Source organism: Epinephelus lanceolatus, chromosome 4 (assembly GCF_041903045.1).
Source record: "Epinephelus lanceolatus isolate andai-2023 chromosome 4, ASM4190304v1, whole genome shotgun sequence".
Classification (NCBI taxonomy): Eukaryota; Metazoa; Chordata; class Actinopteri; order Perciformes; family Serranidae; genus Epinephelus; species Epinephelus lanceolatus.
This window is the reverse complement of record NC_135737.1, coordinates 43362847-43388764: the sequence shown is the minus strand read 5'-3', so window position 1 is coordinate 43388764 and position 25918 is coordinate 43362847. Positions and strand designations below refer to the sequence as shown.

Sequence of the window (25918 nt, the reverse complement as noted above, 5' to 3'; positions counted from 1 at the left end):
GTGTCTGTGTGTGTTATGTTCAGGTGTTGTCACGTAAATAACAGTGCCCAAGCAATAAACAGGACAGACAATAGGATTTTATGTATTTTTACACTACATTTTCACTGAAAGCTGACCGAATCCGACCGAATACAATTTATAGCTACATTTTTGACCGAACCCGGCCCGACCTGTCGGGTACCGTCGGGCTCGGATCGCCACACTCTAGTGTGTGTATGTGTCCCTATTGGGGCCTATCTGAATTTCTGTCTTTGAGAGATATTATTTTGTAATATAACTGAATTTTCTATCCATACATATAAATTTTAAATATATTAAAATTATAAGGCATCTTTGAGTAAACTGCGAGTATCATTTAAGTAGGCTATGTCGTGGCCGGCCGAGTGTCCTCTTTTTTGGAAATCAAAATATGGTCACCCTACTCTGACATCATAATGTCAGAGTGAAGTTGACCTTCATGGATGTAATGTAAGTGCAACTTGGCGGGTTCGTTGAGGCATACAACTGCAAGGTGGTAATTCTAGTTTTAGTTTGTGAGGGGCGAGAGGCAGGTTCTCCCTGGACAGGTTGCCAGACTATCACAGGGCTGACATACAGTGACAGACAACCATTCACACTCACATTAGTCTAATATGTTAGATTTTATAAATAAATGTTGTCGGTGACCCAAACCAAACCAAAATCTGTATATGATATCACGTTCTTTTTGACATTTGTAACCCACTGGGTTTTTTACATCCACTAAGCTCAGTCAGCTGTGACTAGAATAAGACTGACATTAAGAGTAGGATATTAAGTCACTACTGCTGCCTGTTAAACGGAGGTTCCTCCCTAACCACTGCTGCTGAGCACGTTTTATATGGCTGTCTTTATTTCAGATGTCTGAGCACAGAAGTTATTCCAATGTGGGAGGATTTTACTCAACATCTTAAGGGCTTTCAGTTTGTAAAAGCAGCAATGAAACCTGCCTTGCCCTGCTTTTAAAAGCTGCCTGCCCACCTAAAAGAATTCCATTAGTCTGACCCTCATTGGTGGGGTTTAGTAGCCCACAGTGGTCTGAAAGAGCTCTCTGGAAAACATGGAAAACTTGAACGCTGGAATTTATTGGTCGTTTTGAAGCATGGCTCCTTCTGAAACTGCCACGATCGTTGGTATGTACCTACCAGTCTGAACAGAAGGATCCTCAAGTAATGAAGCTTTTGTGCAAAATAGAGAACAAGGTTCGCACACAAAGTTTCCTTTTGGCTGTCATGGAGGATAAATTACAGAAAAAGAGAATCATGTATTGACATAAATGTGTTTATTTGACCATTTTATAGACAAAAATCTCAAAGACAGCAGCATCTGCCATGTTAATTACATGTCCAAGGTAAAAATTTTACAAAAATAAATAGCTTAAAAAGGAAGCTGTAATAATAAAATAGTATGGTCCTTCACTGAAGGGATATCGGCCTAATGCTCCATCTCTTTTGTTTTATAACATAATGTAAATTAACAACAGGAATGAAGAAATCAAATATACATACAAGAGTCTGAAAACAACTGTGAGCATTTGCATATGATGCATTAACAAATAAAAGTCTGGAAAATAATAAAATTGTTATTTTTCATATACATGATAGATAGTATGCTTATCACTTAAGTTAGTAATAATTCCTCCAAATAAACATTTGTTGCATTTCAGGTTGTTTGTACCACTGTTCCTCTCAACAGCACCTGGGGAAAGGCTTAAATTTAACTACAGGGCAGAGGAATATTCTCTCTCTGTTTCTCTGGTCATGAAGGACCAGTCATTATCTATGCTAATTCATTTTACACACCGTGTAAACTCAAACTTTATCGACATCTGTTAATTCTAAAGTCTAGTTCAGCATTGAAACAATCTGTTCTGATGTAGGCTGTAAGGTCAGATTTAGCGTCACTGAATGGGTTTTCCTTCAGTTCAACAATGCAGATTTTCAAGGTAAAAACACGACAGCTTCATCACAATCATTTATCACAACACATTTTGTGTAGAAAAGAGAAGCAATCAAACAGGAACACATTTCCCAGAGGCTTAAAGGAATAGTTTTTGAAGTGGGGCTGTATGGGGCACTCATGGATAGTCAGTGTGCTACAGACAGTAGATGTGAGTTGGCACACCCCCTGTTTGGAGAGGCAGGCTTGAGTCTGACATGGAAGCTAAACAATGTACCGCTGTGGGTGGGGGTAGCAAAAAAAAACACATTTTAGCTACCTAAAAAAGTCCCACCTAATGAAATCATTATCAGTCGAAGCCACCAGACTCCATTGACAAAAACAGTAAATTTAGCTGCTTCGATTAGTTTGTTAATATGTGTTATTTTGTGACTTTGGTGATTTCAAACTAACCTCTTAAAATGCCAAGTCACAGAATAACAAAAAAACAAAAACTGTGTGAGGCGGCAGTAGACCAGCAGCTCGTGTGTTCAGTGATCTTAAATCAATGTTTTTCTCAGTGGAGTCTGGCATAAGGGAAAGCGTTATAATGGCGTCATTTTCCTGTTGTTTTTTTGGTAACACTTAACAATAAGGTACACAAAAAACGATTAACCAATTATTAACTGATGATTAGCTTGTGTTTGACATTTGACTGGGAGTTCGTCAAGAACTGACCATGAACTAATAGTAACTCAGTCATTCGTCATCAGTTCCTTATTAACCACTTGTTTTTTTGTTATTCTAAATGGTAGATTTCTTTAGGTACGCCTCTTAAAGGTGGTTAAAGTGTGTTTTGCTGCTCCTCCCATCCACAGCAGTAGGCCTAGTTTCCATGTTCGACACCAGCCTGCTTCTCCACACTGGGGGCATGTCGACTCACATCTACTGTATATAACATACTGTCTATAGATAAGTACCCCATACAACTCTGCTTCAAAAAATCTGACCCATCCCTTTACAATTCCAATGCACCAATCATATGTATCTACCTCAATAAGCAGTAAATGGCTCGATCAGAGTTTTATAGGGGTCTGAGTTCTGTGGAGGACAATAGGAGGTATATTTACACTGTGCTGGTGTCTGACAGCAGATTTAATGCCTTTGTCCCAGCCCCACTTTAAATGATACCTAACTTAGCAAGACACAGTGCAGATTATACCAGACTTCATCCAAAAAGTTAGTTTCTGCTTTAAGTGGGGCGAGAACTTCTCTTTCTGGAGAAAACGTACACACAGCACCTTCATCTCGTATCTATACATAGCATCACATGTACATTCTGAGGTAGATTTCCACCGTTACAAATCTCTATAGTGGTTGTCAAATGTCAACAAAAGAAGACCAAACAATATTCAGGCAAATGCCCCTGATGTGACTTGATGTGACCAGTTGGTAGCATGGACGGATTATGAGGCAATGGGCCCCTGGGCACAGACATGTAAAAGGTCCCCCCACCCCTCCTACATAGAAGCAAGACCTCCAGACTGAAAGAGACACAAAAACTTTTACTTTTACAGCTGGACCAGAACTCTCAGAATCTCAGAGACACAAAAATAAAGTAGAGATGTTCTTTGTAGTTGTTATGCATTCGTTTGTATTCGTTATGTGTCTCTTTGTAGTCATTTAATGTCAGTGTGGTTATATGTCTCTTGGTGGTTATATTGTGTCTCTGCCCCTGCCCTGTTGGGTCCCTAGGCCTGTGCCCAATGTGCCCGTTCTGTAATCCATCCATGTTTGCTAAGTGCAGTCAGACCAAAAAGGGAAAGTTCACTATACTCATGTTCTTCATAAGCACTCTTGGTTGAGGCATTCTCCGGAGACTGGCTCTGGGATTTTTTTCGGATCGCACTTCTCTGGCTCAACAGTCTTCCCAGTGTAGTCTATGCAGAAGACGCTGCGGCGGCGCTCTCCCTGACCACAAGTTCGCGAGCAGACGGACCAAGGTCCCATCTGCCATATGGGGCATGGCAGATCCCCACAAGGCCTGATGTCTACGGGCTTCAGGTCTTTGTCGCACTGGCTGGAGAGGAAGCCCGCGTCGTCTCGGCATTCAACGTTCCTCCTGGACCATCCGGAGCCGCAGCTCTTGGAGCACTCAGACCACTCCCCAAGCACCCAGTCAGGCACACCGAATGGATGGATCACATGCAAAGACAATGACGAGCCCTTCTTTTCCTTGGATTTGTTGAAGGTCACATCTCTAGGGATGAAAAAGGTATATTTGACCTTGGGAGGGTTGGCGTCTCCCGCAGTGGCAAGGAGTTGTATAGTGATGGCCTCCTTCAGCTGCCTGAAGCTCTGGATCCTCTCCAGTGTGGTGGAGGAGCCGCTGTACTTTAGCACCGCACCCAGCACAGGAATGTCCTGCTCCACCGTGGATACAGAGAAGTTCCCGTTGAGTATGTAGCCGCCACCCTCCTTCTTTATAGCCAGGTAGTTCCCATCATGTTTGATTCCTTTGTGGCTCCGCTGTTTGATGTCAATGTTGGTAGCACCAACAGGAATTGTGACAATGTCGCTGTATCCATAGCTGGAAGAGGAAACAAAGAACTGGATTTAGATATATAACACACTTTTTTTATGACATAGTTCAACAATTTGGATGTTGTACGCCTATATGCTCTCTTCCCAGGAGTCAGATGACAAGTTAAGTAAGTGTGAAGGCTCCGACACATCAAGCCAATGGTTGGCCATCGGTCAATGTTGGGCTGTCAGTGAGCGTCCATGGCCCTTGTGGCTGCGGTGTGTCCTGCACCGCTGCCCCTCTTTCGCCCCCGGTGGCTTTTTTTTGGCCAATTCAGCATGCTGAATTAGTGTCGGTGACAATAAGCGTGTCGGTGAGTGAAATCACTCTGACTGGCAGTTCAGCTCATTGCACAAGAAGAGAAATGGAAGTGAGGAAAGTAAACAAACAGCCAAAATTAAACGAGAGTCAGACCAAAATAAACTTGTTACATAAGGTAAGATTATTTTTCTTTAGCCACTGAGCCTTTAGCAGAAATGTCTCCTGATGATTTGTGTTATTGTTCACTGGTGCGCAGTAAATATGCTCCGTTCGTTCAACACTGGATTGTGTTGTTAATGTGCTAACTGGCTAACTAGCATTAAAATGGTCTTCCAACTTCCCTTTTTGAATGAAAATGATAGACTACTGCCATCTGCTGGTATGGACAGTTATTTCCTCTCAGGCAGGCGCAAAAAATACGTGCTGATTGGCCATCGGCTGTAGTCTTTGCGGGGTGTTTATGCGCAACTTTTTGGCCTAGACCCAGAGACGTCAGGTGATGCAACAGGGGGCCTTCATCACCGCTAGCTCTCTGAAGTCAGTCTGTTGTGTAAATTGGAGGAAGGGAGCTAGCCTAGCTCTCTCAAATGCTCAAAAAACAGCTGCTGGTTGCTGGTTTATATTTAACGCGTTGGAGTTTGTTGCTGAGGTTTTAGCTCTTAAGACATTTTTCCTTTTTTCATGCACCTTGGAAGTAGCTGAAGATGAATTAGAGATCTGTACTGGGCTTCGATTGAACTGACAGCTATGAAGGGGTATCAATCTTGTTATCTAACTCAGGTCAAGAAGCATATATACCCCAACACACATGTATATCCATATATATTACATACAAATATAAATATCTGTTTGGGCCGCTGTGGCTTAGGACATGGAGCAGTCGTCTACCAACTGGAAGTTGTTGGTTAATCCTCTGCCCTTGGCAGGCTACATGTCAAAGATTCCTTGGGCAAGGTTTATCTGAAGTTGGAAATGTTAATTAGTGAGTCTAAGTGAGATATCCATCCCAACTGAAAGTCCACTGACTGAACGAAACCTCTTTAGTCATGCATTTCCAAATCATGTACAAATAGAATTATCTAGAACCAGTGTTTTGCCATGTCTGGTCAAGATAACTGTTTTCATTGCCTCAAAACCAAGCCATCGAGATAAGTGAAAGGAAGCAAGGATTTTCCATGCTACAATCCCTCATCAGATTACAGAATGTTCAGATTTAGGGCCAACTATGCCCCTGGACGTGTGTTACAGCTGAATTCACTCTGCAAATTTAATACGAGAAATGCATAAATACATATTAAAGACTCTGAACTACATGTAGTAGTTACTATTTTATCATTTTCATATGTCAGGGATTATTTTGGAGCACTTACGTTGCTTTGTTGTAGGAGCCTGTGATCTTTCTACACGTGAGCCCACTTCCTCCACACACTCCACACTTGTCCACTCTCTTGTTGGATCCAATCACCTGGTCGCAGCCCGCCTTCACACACTGGCCTTGGACACACACCGATGTGGTGTCAGGGCCACAGGTCGTACCATCGATCACCTGCTGGGACACAACAAGTAGGTTTGTAGATTCTTTTATCAGAAGCAGCACATTTACCTGCATCTTGTGGATTTTTGCAAGGTTCTGTATGCAACATTCATAGCACTGATAAAGCAGCAAATCACTATTTGCTATACAGAGATATAGTGGAGTGATGGCACCCTCAACAGAAAATTAAGACACCTCTGTGTGTGTTGTAATCATGGATGTATAAAGAGAAGTCGATACAGCATTGGAGGCGGGGCCCCGTTCATTCCTATGAAAGTAACTCAGTGGTACTCAGTAATTAATGCAAGTTATTCTCCATGCTAACATTAATTGAATCTGTCATGCAAGATTATTTGTCACTGCAATACTGACAAACTCTGATACTCAAAGATGAAATATGTAGGGGTACAATTGTGTTCTGTATTTAAATATAACACAAACTTCTGTTTCTGACAGAGTTTGAAGAAACATTCACTTTGATCAGAAAACATCAGATCAATAATGGGACATGTTAGCTGAAATGTGAATGCAATACGTTGGCAAATGGCTGTGTGTGAGCTGTGTGTATATAATACTGTACCTTGGATTCAAACACTTTGAATTCACTGCTGCCCCTGGCCCTGCAGAACAGCTTACATCTGTCTCTGGGAGAAACACCAGCGTACTTTGGGATCCACTGTTTCATGTTACCGTTGTAGTCCAGGTAGTTGGGGCTGTTGTACTTCTCACACTGCTCCTCTCTGAAACTCTTTCCTAAGGTAAAAAAAAATGGAGTCAAGCTTAGTGAGCAATACACGCAGGTCAACTCTTGGAAATCTAATCATCCCTAAAGTAAATCCACTAAATGAAGCTGCCCTACCAAAACATTTCAGTCATGGTATGGACTGACGTACATTTGTGCACTGTTTCTGTGAGCTTGAGTTTGTTTTATTTTATTACACTCTGTCATGTCTATTTGTTCATCTTTGTTTTTTCCTATTGTATAAAAGAAAAACAAAAAAAATCATAAATAAAATGTGGAAAAAAAACACCAAACATTACCTCAGAGTGCCACCTATGATTTTATAGAAAAAATGAGCAGTTTGATTATGTAATTATCATGAAATTCATTTCAATTTAAATTCAGGAGGTTTATTTTGTTGCAATACATGCAGTAAAATGCAGGGTGGCAAACTCTAAAGGCAACATGTACTAAAAAAAAAAAAGCTAGTGCTCAATAAAGAGCAGAGCAGAACAACCACAAAAATGAGACTGATAAAAAGAAATGTACAAAATAAAGACTCAAAAATATAACATATATTTGTTCAACACAAGTATTAAAGTGCTTAAGTGTAAAAAATAACGAATCAAATATAACCGCAAGTGGCAATTCCGGGGTTCAAGCCAGCACGGACCTTTAAAACTTGAAAGCTGGGTAGGATCAAGAGCTTTAACAGTTGAGGACGCCTGCATTAAAAATAACCAACAGCTTTTATGATGATCGAACAGATGCTCATTCATTTACGTCCAAATCTGTGCTGGGCCGCACTGGTTTTGGCAACACTGTCACTTCCTATTGTTGAACTGCAGAAAGCTTTTGGGGACATGCTTCAGTGGCTCAGTTAAAAATATCCGCCAAGTCTGGAGATTGAGAGCTTGGACAAAGTGTCACTGATTTATGGCCGAATTTTTGCAAAAGGTCATTGCAGTTGTTTGGAACTGGTAGCGCCCCCTATTGATCGATTCCAAAGTATTTTACAGACCTGGTTCAACACTGGATTTTAACCCACACTGCAAGTTTTATAATGATTGGATAAACAATTTCTGATTTATAGTCTGATTTGTGTTGTGCCACTTTGCTTTTTGCAGTTTTGGTACCCCCCAGCAGCCGATGGTAATGAAACTTTAGGATATGTTGCTGGTTCGTCTTTAGACATATCCTGCAAGTTTTGCGATGATTTGCTCAACAGTTGTGCAGTTAGTTTGATTTATGTGCGGAGCCATAAAGTTCATTGGTCATTATCTTCAGAATGCAACGAGATATCATTAAGCCTTTGAAAGTTTTTGATTAGCTTTGTCCAATAATGAGTCGCAGAAAATTTGGGACAAACTGAACCTATGATATACGAGAGGATGTCAAAACTGTGTTTTCCAAAAAATTAAAAATGACGGAAAATTTTCTGTAAAGCCTTGATAGTTCCTGTTGTTTTCAGTAGAGCACACTGAGCCGCACTTTATTTGTGTATCAAATTTCAAGTCAGTCGGACTTATGGTGTGAGAGACGCGGCCTTTAAAAAATTTAATTTTTGCGCCTTTATTACAGTGCCCCCATCTGGCCAAATGGCGTCATATTTCTGGAGTTGCATTAGCGCACAGCTTCCAATCACTGGTGAGAATTTCATGTGTCTATGACACAACGTCTCAAGGGAAATTGCAAAAACATTTCTGTAGCAAAAAAAAATGAAGTCAAAGCAAAAACAACAGGGTTTCAGCCCTGATAAACTATTGATAATTAAGTAATTAATATGGCACCAGCTGTCGACAGGAAGGACGTAAATTGATTGAAATGACTGGTGAGATTCTGCACAGGAATGCATGACAACTGATTTATTTAAATTCAAATTATTTATTTATTGATTTGTTAAACGTGCACAGCGCTCATTCTCACCGTCGTTGTTGTCGCAGGGCTGCGTGTTGCAGGACTGGTACTGGACCCTCTGTCCCTCGCAGTACTTCCCTCCATTCTGAGGCACAGGGTTAGTGCACTCCCTGTAGGAGAACTCCACCCCACCTCCACATGTTCTGGAGCACTGCTGCCACGGCCCCCACAAGCTCCAGCCGCCGTCCACAACCACCTGTGGTAAAACACAGCGAGAAAAGAGAGGAAAAAGAGCAGTCAGAGTAGCTGGTTAGAGCTCAGTGCCAAAGGCAATCTCAGCTGTGTAGCCTAAACCGCAGTCTGGGCCTCTGGGTTTGAGGCCGCACAGTGTGTTGGCGCGCCGATACTCCAGGCTAAATCTGTGTTGAAGTTCGGCACGCGCCCGCTGTCTGCCTCTACCCACATTCCTGCCACATGTGTCACTCACCACTAGTGGAACCTGCCATGCTGCAGCTTTGTACGGCACGGCTGAGAGAGTGTGTGTGTGTGTGTGTGTGTGTGTTTGCTAGCGTGAGTGTCTTTTCCAGAAGTTTTATGAGTTTGGACCAACTAACGTCCCAACTGCCAGCACGTCTGGCTTCATAAACAGATGTGTGATCATAACACAAGGAGAAGATATCAAGGCAACCAAGCTAAAATGAAACACTGAGATGTATAAATGGTCTTTAAGGAAATATAAACAGGCATGATGAAGCAGCTGGATTTAAACTCACCAAATTCCAACAATGCTGTAATCCATACTTTTACAGTAGCCTGTACGATTCATTCATGTATTCCTACGTTAAACTGCCCACAGCTGCAACACTGACAAAGTGTAATATCGCCGACTTCCCTTTGCAGGATACCGTGGAAGCTTTTTCCTATATCAGCAGATTTCAAATGGAAATTTTGTGTTGGGTTGTTTATAAAAAGGTCTGAATCAAACATCCAATGGCAGCTGTTCTAGAGCTCTCAGTTATATCACACTATGTTCAACTGAGTTTGCCTACTTGCTGTAGAATTTTAGTTGTTTAAATTTCCATTTTTTGCTGAGCCTTTATTAGACTTCATGTCCAAGTTGGCTGAAAAATTCAATCTGAAGTTTATTCTTGACCTTTAAAACAGCCGTTTACAGAACAACCGCACCTGCAGGGTCATGCAGGACCTGCTGTGGAGCTTTTGATCAGAATCACCCAATCTTCAACTACTGTTTTAAGAATAAACTTCAGCACTCAAAATCTTATATTTTTGATCAAGAAAAAAAAAAGTTCCCCGGCAGGCAAATCCGCGCATGCACAGCTGATGGATGAGAAGTTAACTGGGGATATAAATATCATTCTGAAATTTTCAGGAATACATTATTCACAGTGAAAATAAAAAACGATGGAAATCTGCTGAGACAGATTGTTTCAGAGTTGCTGAGACGAACGTTTTACAACTACCGACTTGATTACTCTGAGTAGACGAGCAGTTCACTTCAAAGGAAGTGACTCATCGAAACCTCCGGGCAATTCTCAGCAACATCGTCAGCATGAAACGAGCAACAAGAAGTACACAGTTAACTGTCATATTACATCCTGTCGAGGTCTTTGAGGTCAGCTCTTTACAAAAATGCCCGACAGCTGACAGCCACTGATGTCGTCCGAATCCACCAAAACACAGATTTATTTGATGGGACGTCTACAAGCCAATCACAGTGTTCCTTGTCATCTCAAGTGGACTGCAGTAGAGCCACGCCATGAAGCAAGGAGGAAGCGCAAGGCACTTTCCGGTTATCAATCATATTGTTAAAGCACATAGTTTGTGTGTAAACTGTGTTTAAAGCAAACATGAGATGTTATATGACTGGTGCATGTCAAAATATCATATGAAAGATTTATAGCTTTTACTCAGAAAGATGCCATGATGAACATATTAATAAGTGCAGTACTAAAGCAAGACTACGTAGCTTTTCCTTAGCGGCAGCCACTGTATCCACAATTGATACATACGCCAAAGTTTTTTAAAACACAAACCTGCTATAAATACGCTATCGACTCCTTTCCCATTGCCAGATAACCAGAGCTGTGTGCACGACTCTGCAACAGATGACCTTTCTGTGTGTGTGATTTTTTTTTGGGTGTGTCATGTTTGACATTGCGGACAGGCTGGAAAACAGGATAGTAATCAGTATTGATTGCCCCTTTTCCACCGCAGGAACTTTTATCATTTACCCAGGATTTTGAAAAACCTCGCCGTGTTTCCACCGAAATTACCCGGGGAAAAAACTTTCCCTCACCCCAAACTTTCCCTGAAAGAAGTACCTAGTAGGGGGTAGGACTTTTCAGATTACCCGGGATTCTTGAGGGGCCGGGCTGTGCGCCGACAAACGCTGATTGGTGGAACACACACTTGCAGTGTTCCGCACTTTTGTATCATTGTGGCTTATTTCATTTCTAAAAGCTTCACATCGTTTGTGTTTTGATTAAAGGGATAGCGCCGTCAGCCTCCATTAGGTGGAGTTGTGCTGCTACCTCCTCTCCCCTTGGATCTCCGCAAGTGTTGTGAGGACTCTAAAACTTCACCTGAGCCTCCCTCAGCATATGGGTGAGTAGATAATGGCTGAATTTTCATTTTTGGGTGCACTATTCCTTCAAGGATGGGCACCGAAACCCGGTACTAAATTAGCCCCGGGGCTAAATTATACTGTAGTATTGATAAGCGCTAACGGTTTAAGTTCTTTTGTGTCGAAACAAAGTGAAGATAACTCGAAAATGACTCGAGTTTGACAGCACCTACACTCATTACTATAAGTGACATTAACCCTTGGCGAGTAAGAAGCCAGTAGTTTATCAATACATGTGTTCAGCAGCATGAACGTGTAAACATGTAGACAGCGATATTCATTATGCTCCGTCCACAGTCTCTCATCCACCGACACTAACGTTATGTCTTACACAAGGACAGCACGCTAGTTCGGCTGATAGAGAATTGTTCCTAATAAGCTCAAATGACAGCTGTCTGTATGTAGACTAACTTAGTTTGACACTCATCTTAAAATACGTTTAAACTTAGCTGCTGGCTGAGACAAACACACCTCCTATCTCTATTGGCAGCCCCCTCACTCTGACATCTCTCCACTTTGTGCATGTATAGGTCCTGTTTGTGCATGTGTGTGTCTTTCAGACCTGTGTGTAATTGACAAGCAAGAGTGAAAACATTGAATTTCTCCTCAGGGGGATTAATAAAGTAAATAAACTTAAAACTTATACCAGCATGTAACCAGCCAATAAGCATGCGGAGCCAAATACAGGACACACGCTGAATCATCTACGTCATCAGCATGATTTGAATAAATTCTCCGGAACTTTGAGGTGCGGTGGAAACGCAAACCACACAGATTACCAGGAATTCTTTCACCCAGGTAAATAAATTCCTGGGAATAAAAGTTCCTGGAAATGTTGGTGGAAAATGGGCTGATGGTTCTTTTTGTATACCTCTTACCTATTCAGTCTCTCTTTCACACTCCTACAGATTAATTTGAATCACTGTCGAAGCACTACTTGGACGGAGACGGACGGCATTTTGTGGGGGCTGGTGCCGATAAATACCTGTGACTACTGCAGAGTCATTTGACCCGAGTCTGAATGCCAGTTGTAATCTTTCCCAGTACATTAAAAAGCTGGATGTTGGCGGGTGCTGGTATTTTTTTTTGTGCAATGGAAAAGGGCTTTACGGGATAATGCTAAATGCTAAACTATAGTATGACAAATGTAAAAAGAAAAAGAGTTTCAGAATCAGCAAAATGACTCAGTAATGTCAGTAACATAGTAGAGTTTTCTAACATGAGTCACCCGAAGCTACTAGTCACACCACACCAACTAAAACTGTAGCAGTGAAACCCGAGTGTGTTGAGCAAGCATGTGTTTCATCACTTATTAATGATTCAACTTTTCCCTTCTCAAGGAGAAAAATGTGGAAATTTGTCTTTAAAAGTTACAGAGTCTTGCTTTAGTGACACATAAATAGAGAAGCAGTCTTACCAGTGGCTGCATCACCTCCTGAGTCGGCATGCACTCTCCGTGGAGGCAGGTCCTGTTGAAGTTACAAGGGGTGCCGTCAGCCCAGGGCAAGCTGCCGTTCTTGGTGGAGCACTGCTGCGTCCCATCCTCCTGACACCACAGCTGGCTGCAAGTATCCGTGTCGGAGGAGTTGGGGCAATGGACGAACTCCTCTCCAAACATCTGCTGGCACTGCTGGTCCAGGCTGTACTTGGTGCCTGGCAGCTCTCTGGGTAACGGAATGGTGCTCTCTGGGACATCCAGCAGGCAGTCCCCTGTGGTTACAACACAAAGCAACACTGTATGAGAGTGATTATACTGTGGTTTATGGAGACTGTGGACGCTGCGACAACTGTAAATGTGTTGCTCTTTGTGTGTGGCATGACAACAGTGGGAAAATATTCAGGGCAAGTTGTGTCCTGACTATAAAAATGAATCATTTAGATTTAACTAACGCTGTGCGCTTTTACAGGCAGCCGAGCGCTCTGAATCTGGACATTTGACAGCTACTCCAAATCAGAATTTATTCATTGTCCTCTAATGATTCTTTATTACATTCAATAAGCTCTCTGCCTGGAGTTGTCAATGACGTCCGCAGTTCGGCATGAACATTCTCAGCCTCGCGCGTTTTTTTTTTTTCACGCTGATAAAGAACATATTTTGCTGACACCAGCTGTTGCTTTTGGCTGAGGAAGGTAAGGAACAGGAAGAAGTCCATTGTATGACTCAGTGGAAAAGTGGGTTCACTGTTAGGTCTAGTAAGGATACAAACAACACAAGATGCACAACCTGAGATGAGGAGGGGGGAGGCGGGACGAAGAGAGAAAGAACCAGAGAGGGAGAGAGTGAGGAGAGGAGGATGTGGAAAGAGAAGATGTGGAAATCTAGGGCAAGATAAACTTTCCCTACAACCCATAATTTGAAGGCAGTGACATGTTTAAGCAGGAAAGCCATAGTTAGAGCACGAGAGGAATAACAGTATGTTTTATTCATCTCTGAACCGGCCCTAATAACAGAGCCACAGTGTCGTGGCAGACGTCCATGTTGGCAGAAGGTCTCTACAGAGCAGCGTAGCTTCTGATCTACTCAGTGTGTAATTCTTAACGTGCTGGGGCGACAACGTGAAGTTTTTCCTACCATGTCCGTTGTCAAAGAACTCGGTGATGTAGAGAGCGCTGCAGGGAGACCAGGGCACAGTCTTGTTGAGGCTGACAAACAGCGGCGCCATCAGGTAATGTCCTCCCAGATCTCCAAACAGCCTCTCGCAGGTCTTGGAGTCGTCATGAGGCATACTCAGCACATGACCTGCAGTGTGGAGAGGATGCAATGACAAAAGGCTTAAATGCCACACATTACAGAACTCACATTTTAAACATGCTTTTCATAAATCCTACGCCCACATCAACAACAACAAATGTGAGCTAACCCAGCTCGTGTGCAGCTGTGAAGGCAGCTTGCAGGCCGTTATCCTCGATAACTGAGCAGCTTCTTTTGGGATCGCACATCGTCCCGACGTCGGCCACACCCAGTGTGTCGCAGCTCTTCTGTCCGCAGATGTCCTGCAATACAAACAAAAACAGAAACAATGAAACCAGAGTACTAAGGTCATGATGATGATGATGATGATGATGATGATATTTTGTTTGTTAGTTTACAATAGTGGATCTTCAAAATCATAATTGTGACTACTTCAATGCCAGGAAATTCCAAGAATTACAAGCATTTTTGTTTCACCAAATATCCGTATATATATACTTTTGGTGTATCACTGCAGATTATAATAATTTTCCCCTGTCAGCAATGTGTTGCTATAATATATTAGCCGTAGCCTTGAACAAAGTTTGAACAGTTACACTACATATTAACCAGTGAGATCAAAATCTCTTTTTTCTTCTTTTTACTCATTTGGCCTTTCCTGGATGTTGTGATCACAATAATAAATGCAAATTTAACCAGTCCCCATGAATTCTGCACTATTTTGCAATTTTGTCCAATAACCACACCAAATTTGACCAATCATTGTAGTTTCCTGTGAGTCCCACCAATCATAGCAGACCCCACCAAACCAAACCAAACCCAAAACTTGTTTCTGGTTGTGAAGATGCAGGTTTGTGCAACACAAATGTTTCACATTTAACCACAGAAATAATTACCAAAGACCATAGAAGGCGATTCCCTGATGTTCTGCACGAAAGTGGGGGTAGACTGTTTCCAGTTCCACCAGGATTTTGCGTTTTGGGATTGTTGCAGCCCGAAATGTCTGATTTCAAAGCAGCTTTTCTTAAAAATTGCAATGCATGTTTTTTGGAGATTTGGAGCATATCAATGACCACTGGGTATGACGTTAGCTTTGTGATGCTAGCAGTTAGCCCTGTCACTGTGTGTGTGTGTGTGTGTGTGTGTGTGTGTGTGTGTGTGATTCTAGTCACAGAGCTCAGGTCCTGCAGCAGTAGCCTCATGATAAACAGAGAGAAAGACGCTGAGCTTGTCAATACATTGAACGCAGCTGTACAGTGAAATGAGATTTTACCCATTCAAATGGTCAAATTTGCAGTAAAGTTACAGTGGCTGGACAAAACTGCAAGATCAGGCAGAATTCACAGGAACTGTTGCTGTGAATTTGCGATGTGATTGCAACACTGCAACATCCTGGAGGGACTGTGTTTTACACCACATACAACTCTGTGATGGAACACAGATGAAAGTCATCGACTGACAAACACTTTTCTACCGCAAAACACAACCAGAGGGATGAAACATGTGGACAATAGGCAAGATGAATCACCATGACAGAGGCTGTTGCATCCACATTGCATGTGCTAAAAGAATTTAAGTGAGTTAGATTAAATATGCTGGGTAGTGGTAACATCAGTGCAGTGTAAACAGTATGGCTTGATTCTGACTGAAACAAGTGTGAGAGCCACCTCAACACATATTTATATTTAGTGAAAATGTCTGTGTTGATATAACATATCATTTAGTTTCTGATGATGTTTAAGTTTACACAGCAGTTTCCATGTATTTTGAATGGTGTATGGTCGTGGACTATACTGAGGTTATGTTCATATTAACTTTATTTCTGTGTTAGAGTACAGGCACAAGTTATTAACGCCAGGTGTGGTGCTGTAAGGCAGTTTAGTGTGCATGACAAAAAGAGAACATCGTGCATAAAAGACATACAGTATAATAACAGTTAATAGATGGGAATATATAGAGAAAAGATAGTGGGTCAGTAGTGGACCGTACAAGATGTACTTTTGACTTGGCCCGCCGTTTTGTTTTTCTTTTTAGGATTCTCATTAAACTTTTTCTCTGTCTCATGTGAGTACTGTGGAACAGAAACACGAGTCAAAACCGAGACAACTCACAAACTAAGTGGCCTAGGAACTGTGGTATGTTGTCACAGCCACTGTGACAGGTTGCCCCTGATTTTCAATGTATTATACAGTTGCCGATTTGACTTGCACCCACGATTCTGTAGCCAAAAATCACCTAAAAAAGTTGCAACATGCAAAGCAATTTTTTTGAAAAGCTGCTGTGAAATCAGACATTTCAGGCTGCAACAATCCCAAAAAAATCCCATGAAGTCCTGGAATAGCACACAGCCGACATTTATGTTTTAGTTGTACTGTCGCCACAGCAATGACATACGGCAGTAAGAATCCACTCCTCCAGTAGGGAAGGCATGCGCCATTCGAACAGCAGCAATACACTACAGACATACTTACTACTAAGAATCTGCGTATAACACCATCAACAATTCACACACACAGCAGCACATCATAATCACCAGTGGTATACAGTATGTCAATAATAATCAGTATGTACTGGTGGGGAGTGGTATCTGCCAGTGGAACATGAGTGGCATACCATTCATAAGCGGCAAGAGCCAGTAGAACCACAGCGGCATCCCAAAAACCAGCAGTGACACGCCACCCAACATGGACATATGCTGCTAGAGCAAGAGCTGCGTACCATGAGGCGCTTTTTGATCTTGTCGTAGCTTCAGTGTCACGAAACAGAAGAAAATCCAAACTTCTATTGGATCCAATCAACTGTTTCACTTAAATCAGTCCAGGTTGAGGTCTTTTCATGGACAGTCGGTGAAGTATTGAGCAGTACTGGCTCCTTACATTGTCTTAAACCTATATAAGGCCTGTTTCTTTTAAAAAGTAGAGACCATTTGACATTATTCTGTCAAGAAGTAAATATATGAAGCGCACAGGCAGCCCCGAGTGATATTAATCACTAGCATGGCAAGCCTTCACCATTTCTATTTGTGTCCAGTTGTTTTTCTGCGACTTTTCAAGAAACAAATCAAAAACATCTTGCTCAGTGTTTCCGTCATAAAACAAAGCAAATAAATATCCCAGCATGCAGCTGTCCAGAGCTATGATCTGGTAAAATTAACAATGTGGTGTATCAGAAATCTTTTCCCTGCTCAGGAAGACGCCTGGCTGTGTAGGACACAGACGGACGCATCCACGGCCTGGCCTCACCCCCTAAAAACCACAAGGCAGAACCTTCTGTGATTCAAAACACATCTGGACTCAGAGCTGCCATTTGAACGCAGCTCAGCATGCATTTGTACACCTTGTTTCACAATAGCATCTGTCACTCATGTATGCAGACACACAGACAGAGAGGAAGATGTGTGGGTCAGAGCGTAGGCTGTGTGCAGATAGTGCACACAGAGGAACAAACACACATACAGTATAAGACCACAGAAATGCATGACAAAAATGTTTCCACTACATCTAACAGAGGGCAAGTTTTCAGTTTCACAACAGCCAGCAGCAGCCCTTTGACTGCGGGATACACGGCGCACATTTTCAACCCCAGACCCCGGCCGCACACTCAAGCTGACCATTTCAAGTGTCCTAATCATGTCAGAGCTGATTTGTGGCGGTACTAAAGTTAGTTCATCCACGAGGAGTCTTCCGTCCTCTACATTTCAAAGCATATCTCCGCTGAAATGGAAAAACAAACAAACTGGGTTAGCGTGAATGATGGTTTCCACGATCGAAAGCCGCCTCAACAAATCCAACACAGGACTGCAAAAGCCCATATGTTCTATCCATCATTTCCCTGATCCAGGGTCAGATTTACATGCTAGCGTCACTCAGTAGGCAGATAAATGGCAAGTCTGTTACCAAAGCACTTAGCTATTGACATGTAATCATAAAGAAGTTCCTCATCTACTGTTGTCTGCTCACACCTTGTCAACATGCACATACCAGATGGACGAAGGCAGCCAAATACAGCAGCCAATCACAACTCCAACCCTACGGACTTATTTCCTGTCGAAGCATCCATAAAGCAGAGTCTGTTTGCTCTCTGTTCCCCCTGCTTGGAAAAGATTACAACTGTTCCATCTCAGCGATCCATTTTCAGCATCCTTCATTTACCCAGAGGGCCACAGAGGCTTCCTTTCCTTTACCTCGCTTTGTTTCAATGTTTTCCTCTGCTCTCACACATGTGCTCCTGGGCTGCCTCAGGAGCAAGATATGACAGTAACTGTCACAAAGCAGGGGGCTTTTTATTTAAGCTGGGACACCCTACTATAAACACAACTGGCCGTCAAATGCACCTGTGTTACTGTAAGATACTTTGGTTTCAAGTAATTGCTGTGTGGTTGAGTCTGCTGCTCAGAAACCACACTATGTACCGCAGCTGGCCTGGGACCGAATTCCACCAGGGCTTAATTCATGACTCATCCTCGCTGGGTAACTGCCTTCTGAATGGAGAACAAAATATACCACACTATCACGGGTAAGTGGACTGTCCGTTCTAATAATACCCTGTAAAGCACTCGCAACATTCGAGTTGTTTCTTGCACCAAACAGTCCAAACCGTGCTGTGAAGGGAGGCTCCACATCATAATCTATCATGATCTGTGTGTATTCTGAAACCACTGAGAGACGTGAAGCCTGATACCAGATATTCTCTGCTAATACTGGAGTTTTACAGCTGCATTAATCACATGTGGTTAATATACTGTGGGTCTTATTAAGTTCTTGTGGCAAATTTGTTAACTGCGTCTGGCAACCTGAAGAATGTGAGTCTGATACTGATGCTTTAGTGAGATTTATACGTCTGTGTTGAATCAACGCCATTCCTATGGTGTAGGCTCTGCATAAACATGTACCTTACATCGTAGCCTGACGTGCACCACCCCAGAATTATAACCGCCCTGGCTATTGGCTGGATATTATCTGGCTATTTTCTATTTTCAATAAATTGTAAAGACAACAAAGCCTCCACAAAATGACATTTGAAGTCTTGTGTGTGATTTATCCTTTAACCAGCTTGGCTAATTTATACAATGTAAAATGTTATAAGCTTGTGCTAATAACATTAGCATATTGTATTTGTTTGGAAAACGTGTTTAGTATAAGACAGTTGTTTTGTCAGTGAGCCTTGTGAGCTGTAATGGAGCTGAATTTTGTAACGTTACCTTTGTTAAATGTTGCTGTTGTTCCTGGCTTCATATGAGAAGAGGAAAAGTCTGCTAGCTGCTAGGCTAATTTATACAATGTAAAATGCCATAGGCTTGTGCTAATAATGTTAGCATGTTGTTTTGTGGAGAAACTGTCACAGTGTTTATTGAGTGTTTTAGGGATGTTTTGTATCAATCAAACCTGATATCACTTAGCAGAAACTCCACCGTCGAGCCAACACACAATTATAAATCTGCCTTTTTAAGCTACGAACTGTTTCGTATGTTGACCACTTGTTCGTTAACTTTATCAGCAGGTCATTTGGTGCTGGGCAGGCAGCAAACAAGTCAGTTTATCTGAGGTTTTCTTGTTGCTGATAAGCGGTAAGACTGATCCAAAAACGTAACGCTGTAGGTCAGAAAACCAAAAAAAAAAAAAAAAGTGATGGGAACTTCAGAACTGGGTGATAATTGTTGGTGGGTTCATTGTGAGCGATACATTTAATATAACACACAGGCTTTTAACCCACAAAAATAAACAAAGTGCAGCTTTAACTTATAATTTATGACCAAATATTATGAACATTCAGCCGTTCCTATAGCTAAAACTTTCCCATGAAACCCATGATACCACTCCTTAGATATGAAATTTGGTGTTCCCCAAGGATGAATTCTTGGGCCACTGCTGTCTTAAATTTAAATAAACATTCAAACCCAAAGTCCATTCACTGAATAAACTGATTCTTAATGCGGAGATGTGTGAAATGGATGCAAAACAATGTACTGCTGTTGAGGGGCCTCAGCAACACATATTTTAGCTGCCTATATTTTAAGTGTACGCAATATTTGGAATATTTTCACCACTTTACCTCACACACTAACTGATGGAGACAGCGGTAGACCAGCATTTCCGGTGTTCTCTGAAATAACGTTAAAATGACTCTCTTGTAAATGGAGTCTTTGCCGTAATGGCCTCAGTTCCTCATCTGAAAGAGCTGTCTGACAACAAAGTATAACATGAAAATATTCTACATAAAGTGTACACTTGAACCGATATTAATTTTTTAAAGTTGGGACTTTATAGGTGGCTAAAAACTAACCAATTATGGCAGCATTTGCGCAGCGCTGTTTAATTTTATGTATGTGACGCGGGGGGTTTCATTCCAGAAGTAAGTGTAAGCAAACATTGTGATTCTGTGTATTAGCTCTTCCTCCTCAGAGGATGAAGTTTGCTCAGTTGTCAGTTAGCACTCTGTTTGATCCTCCTTCCCACATTTGGTTGTATGTGGAAGGGAGGTGGTGGTAACCTCTGTCTTTGTTCAACGATGGTCTCTGACATCAAATGCCAATGGACTTCTTGATCTTTCTCTGACTGTCCACTGACCTCTGGTCGATGACCTTTGACCCCTCTTTGAAAGGTGTGAACAGACAACTATGTAATCTGTTTCCAATGTTCGTTCAGTCTATTGTCCAGGGTCTCTCTGTCACAACTGAGCAAACTCCATCCACTAAAGAAGACTGAGCAGAGGAGAGCTCTGGTAAGATGATAATTGGACCTTGAGTTAAGACTTTAGAGGAAGAATTTACTTTCATGCTCAAATTCTGGAAACTGGCTCTCATCAATTGTTTAAAACCATGTATGTAGATGATGGTATGTTTTATTGCAGAGACCTCAACATCCATTCTACAGCTGCCACAGAAGCTAAACCAGCTTTGTACTCGGCCCTCACCTTTCTGGTGAAGAGCATGGCAGTGTCATAGTGCTCCGGGTGCCTCTGGCTCGGCGGGTTGAAGATCTGCTGCCAGGAGCAGAAGTTCCTCAACGCCACACCTCCGTTGCTGGACACCTGCGGGCCAACCTCCTCGTCCTCCACCACCAACATCTTCACCGCCACCATGTTTACTGAGTTCTTTATGCTGGGGTGCTTGTAAAGCTGGGCCGCCATCGACATCAGGGTCAGAATGTAGTGCTGTGGAGAAGGAGAGACAGGACATTTAAATACTTTAACTGCTTTGCTCAAGAGTTTTAAACAGTGCAAAGACAAAGTGGAGGATGGATATTATGCTTGTGTTTCTGCCCACACAGACTAGAGCCCAACCAATTCAATAATATTTGAGAGTAACAAAAACGGATAACACTTCATCGGCCAATATTAGTTTCTCAACAAGTTGTTTCCAATATATGTTCTGAGCTGGACAAACTGTAACCCCTTTCCCACTGCACAGAAAACTACCCACTAACATCTGTCTTTTTAATGTAATAGGAAGGGTTACAATCTGCATTCACAAAGTAATCACGGGTATTTATCGGCTCTGGCTCTAAGTGACGTTGATGGAAACACAACACCGGGGAGAACGTGCTAATTTTAACCTGTTAACCAACGAGATCTCAAAATGCCGTCCACATTGATCCAAATGAGTCTGCGCCAAGTTCGAAAGAGAGACTGAATAGGTGAGAGATATATAAAAAGAACTTCACAGGCCTCCATGCTACTTTCTAATGTTTGTTAACCTGTTTTCCTGCCTGTCTGTTACATTAAACATGACACGGCAAAGGCTAAAGAACCGTGTACACTGCTCTTGTGTACTGGCAATGGGAAAGGAGTCTGTCGCCTATTTTTATTGGGTGTACCCGTGCTTAAAAACCTGCATACGCACACTAATTTTGGTGGGAATGGGGTATATGTGATGGTAACACACACAGTGTTTCTAAATGCCTGCAAATATATATTTTGTCTCACTGGCGCTGCAGCTTCTTGTTACTTACTGGACAAAACCATGTATTTGCTCTAAGCCATAATCAGCTGATACGCTTTATGCTTTATTAGCAAATGCAAAAAGCAATTTCATGACTTTGGTTGAGATGCATAGAGAGACCATTTAAAGATCACAAAGAAAAAAACGTTGCTGCTTTTACTTTAGTTTAAGTAACTAGTATACATGTTTTTGTCATCAGAGTTTAAAACTGCAACTCACGTGTATCTGCATCATGAGCTTGCAACCATTTTCAGGAAAACAGAAGCACTGTTATTCAGCATTCAGTTGGATTCGCTAACTGTACAACTGCCTCCAAGTAGTTTCTGTTATCACTATCCATGTTTGTGTCGTGGGAGGCAGGGATGGGCAAGGTTTTCCACAGTGCTGTTGTGTTTTAGTGGAGAGCTGGTAAATCATGATGTGTTCTCAAGTCAAGTCAGTATTATGTATACAGCGGTTGCCAGATCACAACAAACGTTATCTCATGGCACTTTCCATAGACAGCAGGTCTAGACGCTTCAGTTTCTAATTTCACGCGCATATCAAACTTTTCCATCAGCCTTGTTGAATTCCCCTTTTTCTAGGGTGTGATGATATTCCTGTGTAAGAAGTTTTTCCACGTGTGCACGCTCCCACTCCCACACAGCCACATGTTGATTTTTGCCCGGGACTTCTGAATCACTAAAAACGCCCCTGCTCATGGTGAACAGGGGTAAGGATATGTGAAACAAGCCTATCTGTGATGAAGATCCAATATAAACCCGATTTATCAGTCTAACCTTTGATCACTTGACCCTGGTGCCTAGTGGGCTTTAGATACACTCTTACTGTGGGATAAGGAAGAGGGTTTGGCGGCTGAGAAGCTTGTTAAGTACAAACAGACTAGAATTTGGCTGCTTCAGATTGTAGCAGGATCATGGATTGTCCTACTTTTGTTTTAGATAAGTCTTTCGTTTCGGTCTGGATTGAAACAGGACTGATATTAAGGACAGAGGGTGATTTCAAGTGTTTTTTGTATGCTGTACAGCCTGACAGGGTCCAATAAATGCCTTTATAATGAAGAGTAAAGACAGGATAGAATAGATAATGTAAGCCCTGTGAATCTTCCCTGGATGATGCTGAGGCTCTGCTGCCAAATCGTGACCAAGTCTTCAGGAATGTGGTTCAGCATTGCTTGCATTTCTGTTGCCTGACCTCTTTCTCAGCCTGTGGAAAACAGGGAGCCCATCGATTTCCTCCCAAGCTCCCTCACTGCCAAAACATGTTTTATGAAGTAGTACAGAAAAACAGATCCCTGCCACTATATGTCTAGGCTATAAAATCCTTGCAAGCAGGATGGAGAATAGGAAAAAACCGATGACGTCTGCAGCAGTTTGTTTATGGGACAGTCTAATCTGAGGAATTAAACTGAGGTTTGTTTAGGTTCCTATCAACAGTGCGTGCAGGAAAGAATGAGTTAATCGTGTCTGACCTTTATTTCATCTCCATAGAAGTGGGTCATGGTTGAGTCTGCTACCACCAGGGTCTCTATGAACCGTGGCGCGGAAACAAAGCGTCTCCGGCGAGGTTCCCTCTGTGCGTCACTGCCTTCATGCGTAAAACTTTCCCCATTGTGCTTCTCCGCTCTGCTCTCCGCCGCCGCGTGATCAAACAGTAGGGGAACACCGTGGCTTTGGGTGAATGTCCTCCTTTTGATGACATGCAGCTGCTCGACAGAGTCTGGCCCCAGGCCGCCGCGATGTTTGGGCTCAATTAAATACTCTTTCCCCTCCGTGATGAAGGAGCCAAAGATGCCTGAGCACAAACTGACAGCCACAACCGAGCTCTGATCATCATCTACATTCCCCGAGTAAAAGCAGCTCCTGAGCTGCCCTTCACTCTCCTCTGTCTGGTTCATGAACTGCTGGAGATCCGCGGCAGGCTGGGCACCTGAAGCGCTGCGTAAAGCGCCAACATCTCTGGCTTTGATGCGCTGTATGGTGAAGGAAGGCGCGATAAAGCTGGTATCTGGTATAAGGTTTAGAGTCAAGTCCTTGCCAAATGCACTCAGGGTAAATCGAGGCAGTTCCTCGCTTCTTTTCCAAAACCGACCGCTGAGTCTTCCATTTATCCGCACAGGTACAATATCCTCTGATTCAAATGGAGTGGGAAGTGCCGCGTTCATTACGCACAGGAGTAAAAAGACCAAACACACAGTGGAACACATCTTCTGCAATGGAAACTGCATCAAATGTGGTAAAAAAAAATTAAAGAATTTATTACAATGTATGTCCTTTATCTGTGGTTAGTGGCGCGTCTTCTCCAATCGGAGGAGAATCTTCTCGAAATGGAAATCTTTTCAAATTAAAAGTGATTTTTCCCAGCGCTGTGAAGCCACTCTTGGTCAAAGTATGTCTGGTATTTAATTTCAGTCTGTCTGAGTTGTCGTTTGTAATTCCCTACCCAAGCTAAGTCTTGTTGTACCACTCACCAGCACCGCTGCAGTCTGGACATATCGGGGGTATTTATACTTTCTGCTCTTCCCTGGACACGAGGGGGTTTATTTTTGATATCCTCCGTTGCTGGAAATTCTCCTCCCACTCGTACTTCACGAGATACTCACGGATAAAACGGATCCAATGAGAATAGGCCGACACTCCCCCCTTCTGAAATAGCTTGACAACCGTGTTCCTATTATTAACCCAGCGTGCTATATGGCAGCGGCAGGACATCTATACTACGCATAGCTGGAAGTCCGCTACTCGAGTTATTTCGGAGCCGTGTGTGAGTGGCAGGCCCCCACAGAGTCCGGGCCCCCATGGACGATCTGCTTTATCCCTGCACAAAGGGCCACCGCTGGACACAGAAAGGCACTGTGTGTGCTTGGAGCTGACAGCCACCTTGAACACTGAGCAATGTTTAACCACATTAGTAAAGCCATGAGAAGAATATTATCATCGAATCATGTGTTTCTGCATCATAGAAACTTTATTTGAACAGCTTCTAGCTCGTTTACCCAAAGAGCAATTTAAATCATTTGTATTTAATGATGTCATGCTTCAATGAAAATGAGCAATTACTCGAATAATCCTATTTTTTTTTTATCCAAAATGTTAAAACAAAGAACCCAGTGTGTCCAGATTTGTTTTTATTAACCACATTCCTGGATATTTCTTTACAGCGCCAAAACGAATAGAAGCATTTTATTCATGGTGTTACAGAGGGCTTTTCTAAAAAGGCATCTGCTGTATTACAAGACTAAACACATGTCCTGCCAGGCACCATGTAAATCACTTTATTAAGACTGTGAGCCAGCAGAATGCCAGCTCTTTAAACAATGAAAGTGATCCTGGGCGGTGCAGTTTGACGCTTTAGACGTCAGATGGCGCCAGAGTACAACACACTTGTTGAGGCGCTGCGGCGCACTGAAGCTCCTGCGGTCTGCAAGTGCAAACAGGTGTCGCTCTGAGACTGCTTTTCACTTTGCATTTGTCTTTAAACTTTTTCTTATGCATGATGAGGATATGCAGAAAAATAAAGGCGTTAGTTGAACCTCCTTGATGGGGTCTATTCTGGTTAATTTGGTGTTTGCTTTATCGATTCAACTTATTATTTTTACTTGCATGGAAAAGGAAAAAAAGTGAGATTTTTTAGAAATATCGTGCTCTATCATTTAATGTACAGTTTAAATGTTATGGTGCAGGTGCGTTGGGTAAAATGAAAGTCTAAAATCTCCAAATGAAACCACTCTGTGTGGGCTTTGTTCCTTGTATGTTTTCTCCCTGTCTGCCCGCTTCGTAGTGAGTCTGGC

General features: G+C 42.4%; 1 protein-coding gene across 1 annotated transcript; it reads right to left on the bottom strand.

Moving 5' to 3' along the window:
- Nucleotides 1-1281: 1281 nt before the first annotated feature.
- LOC117259671 (A disintegrin and metalloproteinase with thrombospondin motifs 8-like) lies at nt 1282-24765 on the bottom strand. The gene is made up of 9 exons (XM_033631264.2): nt 23600-24765; nt 21102-21341; nt 14359-14491; nt 14070-14237; nt 12915-13207; nt 8923-9109; nt 6856-7028; nt 6112-6287; nt 1282-4486 (listed from the first exon to the last, which is right to left on the bottom strand). Exons 1-9 carry the CDS (start codon nt 24353-24355, stop codon nt 3742-3744), a joined length of 2871 nt encoding a protein of 956 aa, XP_033487155.1. The 5' UTR covers nt 24356-24765; the 3' UTR covers nt 1282-3741.
- Nucleotides 24766-25918: the final 1153 nt, after the last annotated feature.

Coding starts and splice junctions, on each gene's coding strand:
- LOC117259671 (XM_033631264.2), bottom strand. CDS start 24,355: ATGCAGTTTCCATTGCAGAAGATGTGTTCCACTGTGTGTTTGGTCTTT. Junction 21,342..23,599: donor TCTATGGAGATGAAATAAAG/GTCAGACACGAT, acceptor CCTTCTCCACAG/CACTACATTCTGACCCTGAT. Junction 9,110..12,914: donor AGGAGGTGATGCAGCCACTG/GTAAGACTGCTT, acceptor GTTTTACCACAG/GTGGTTGTGGACGGCGGCTG.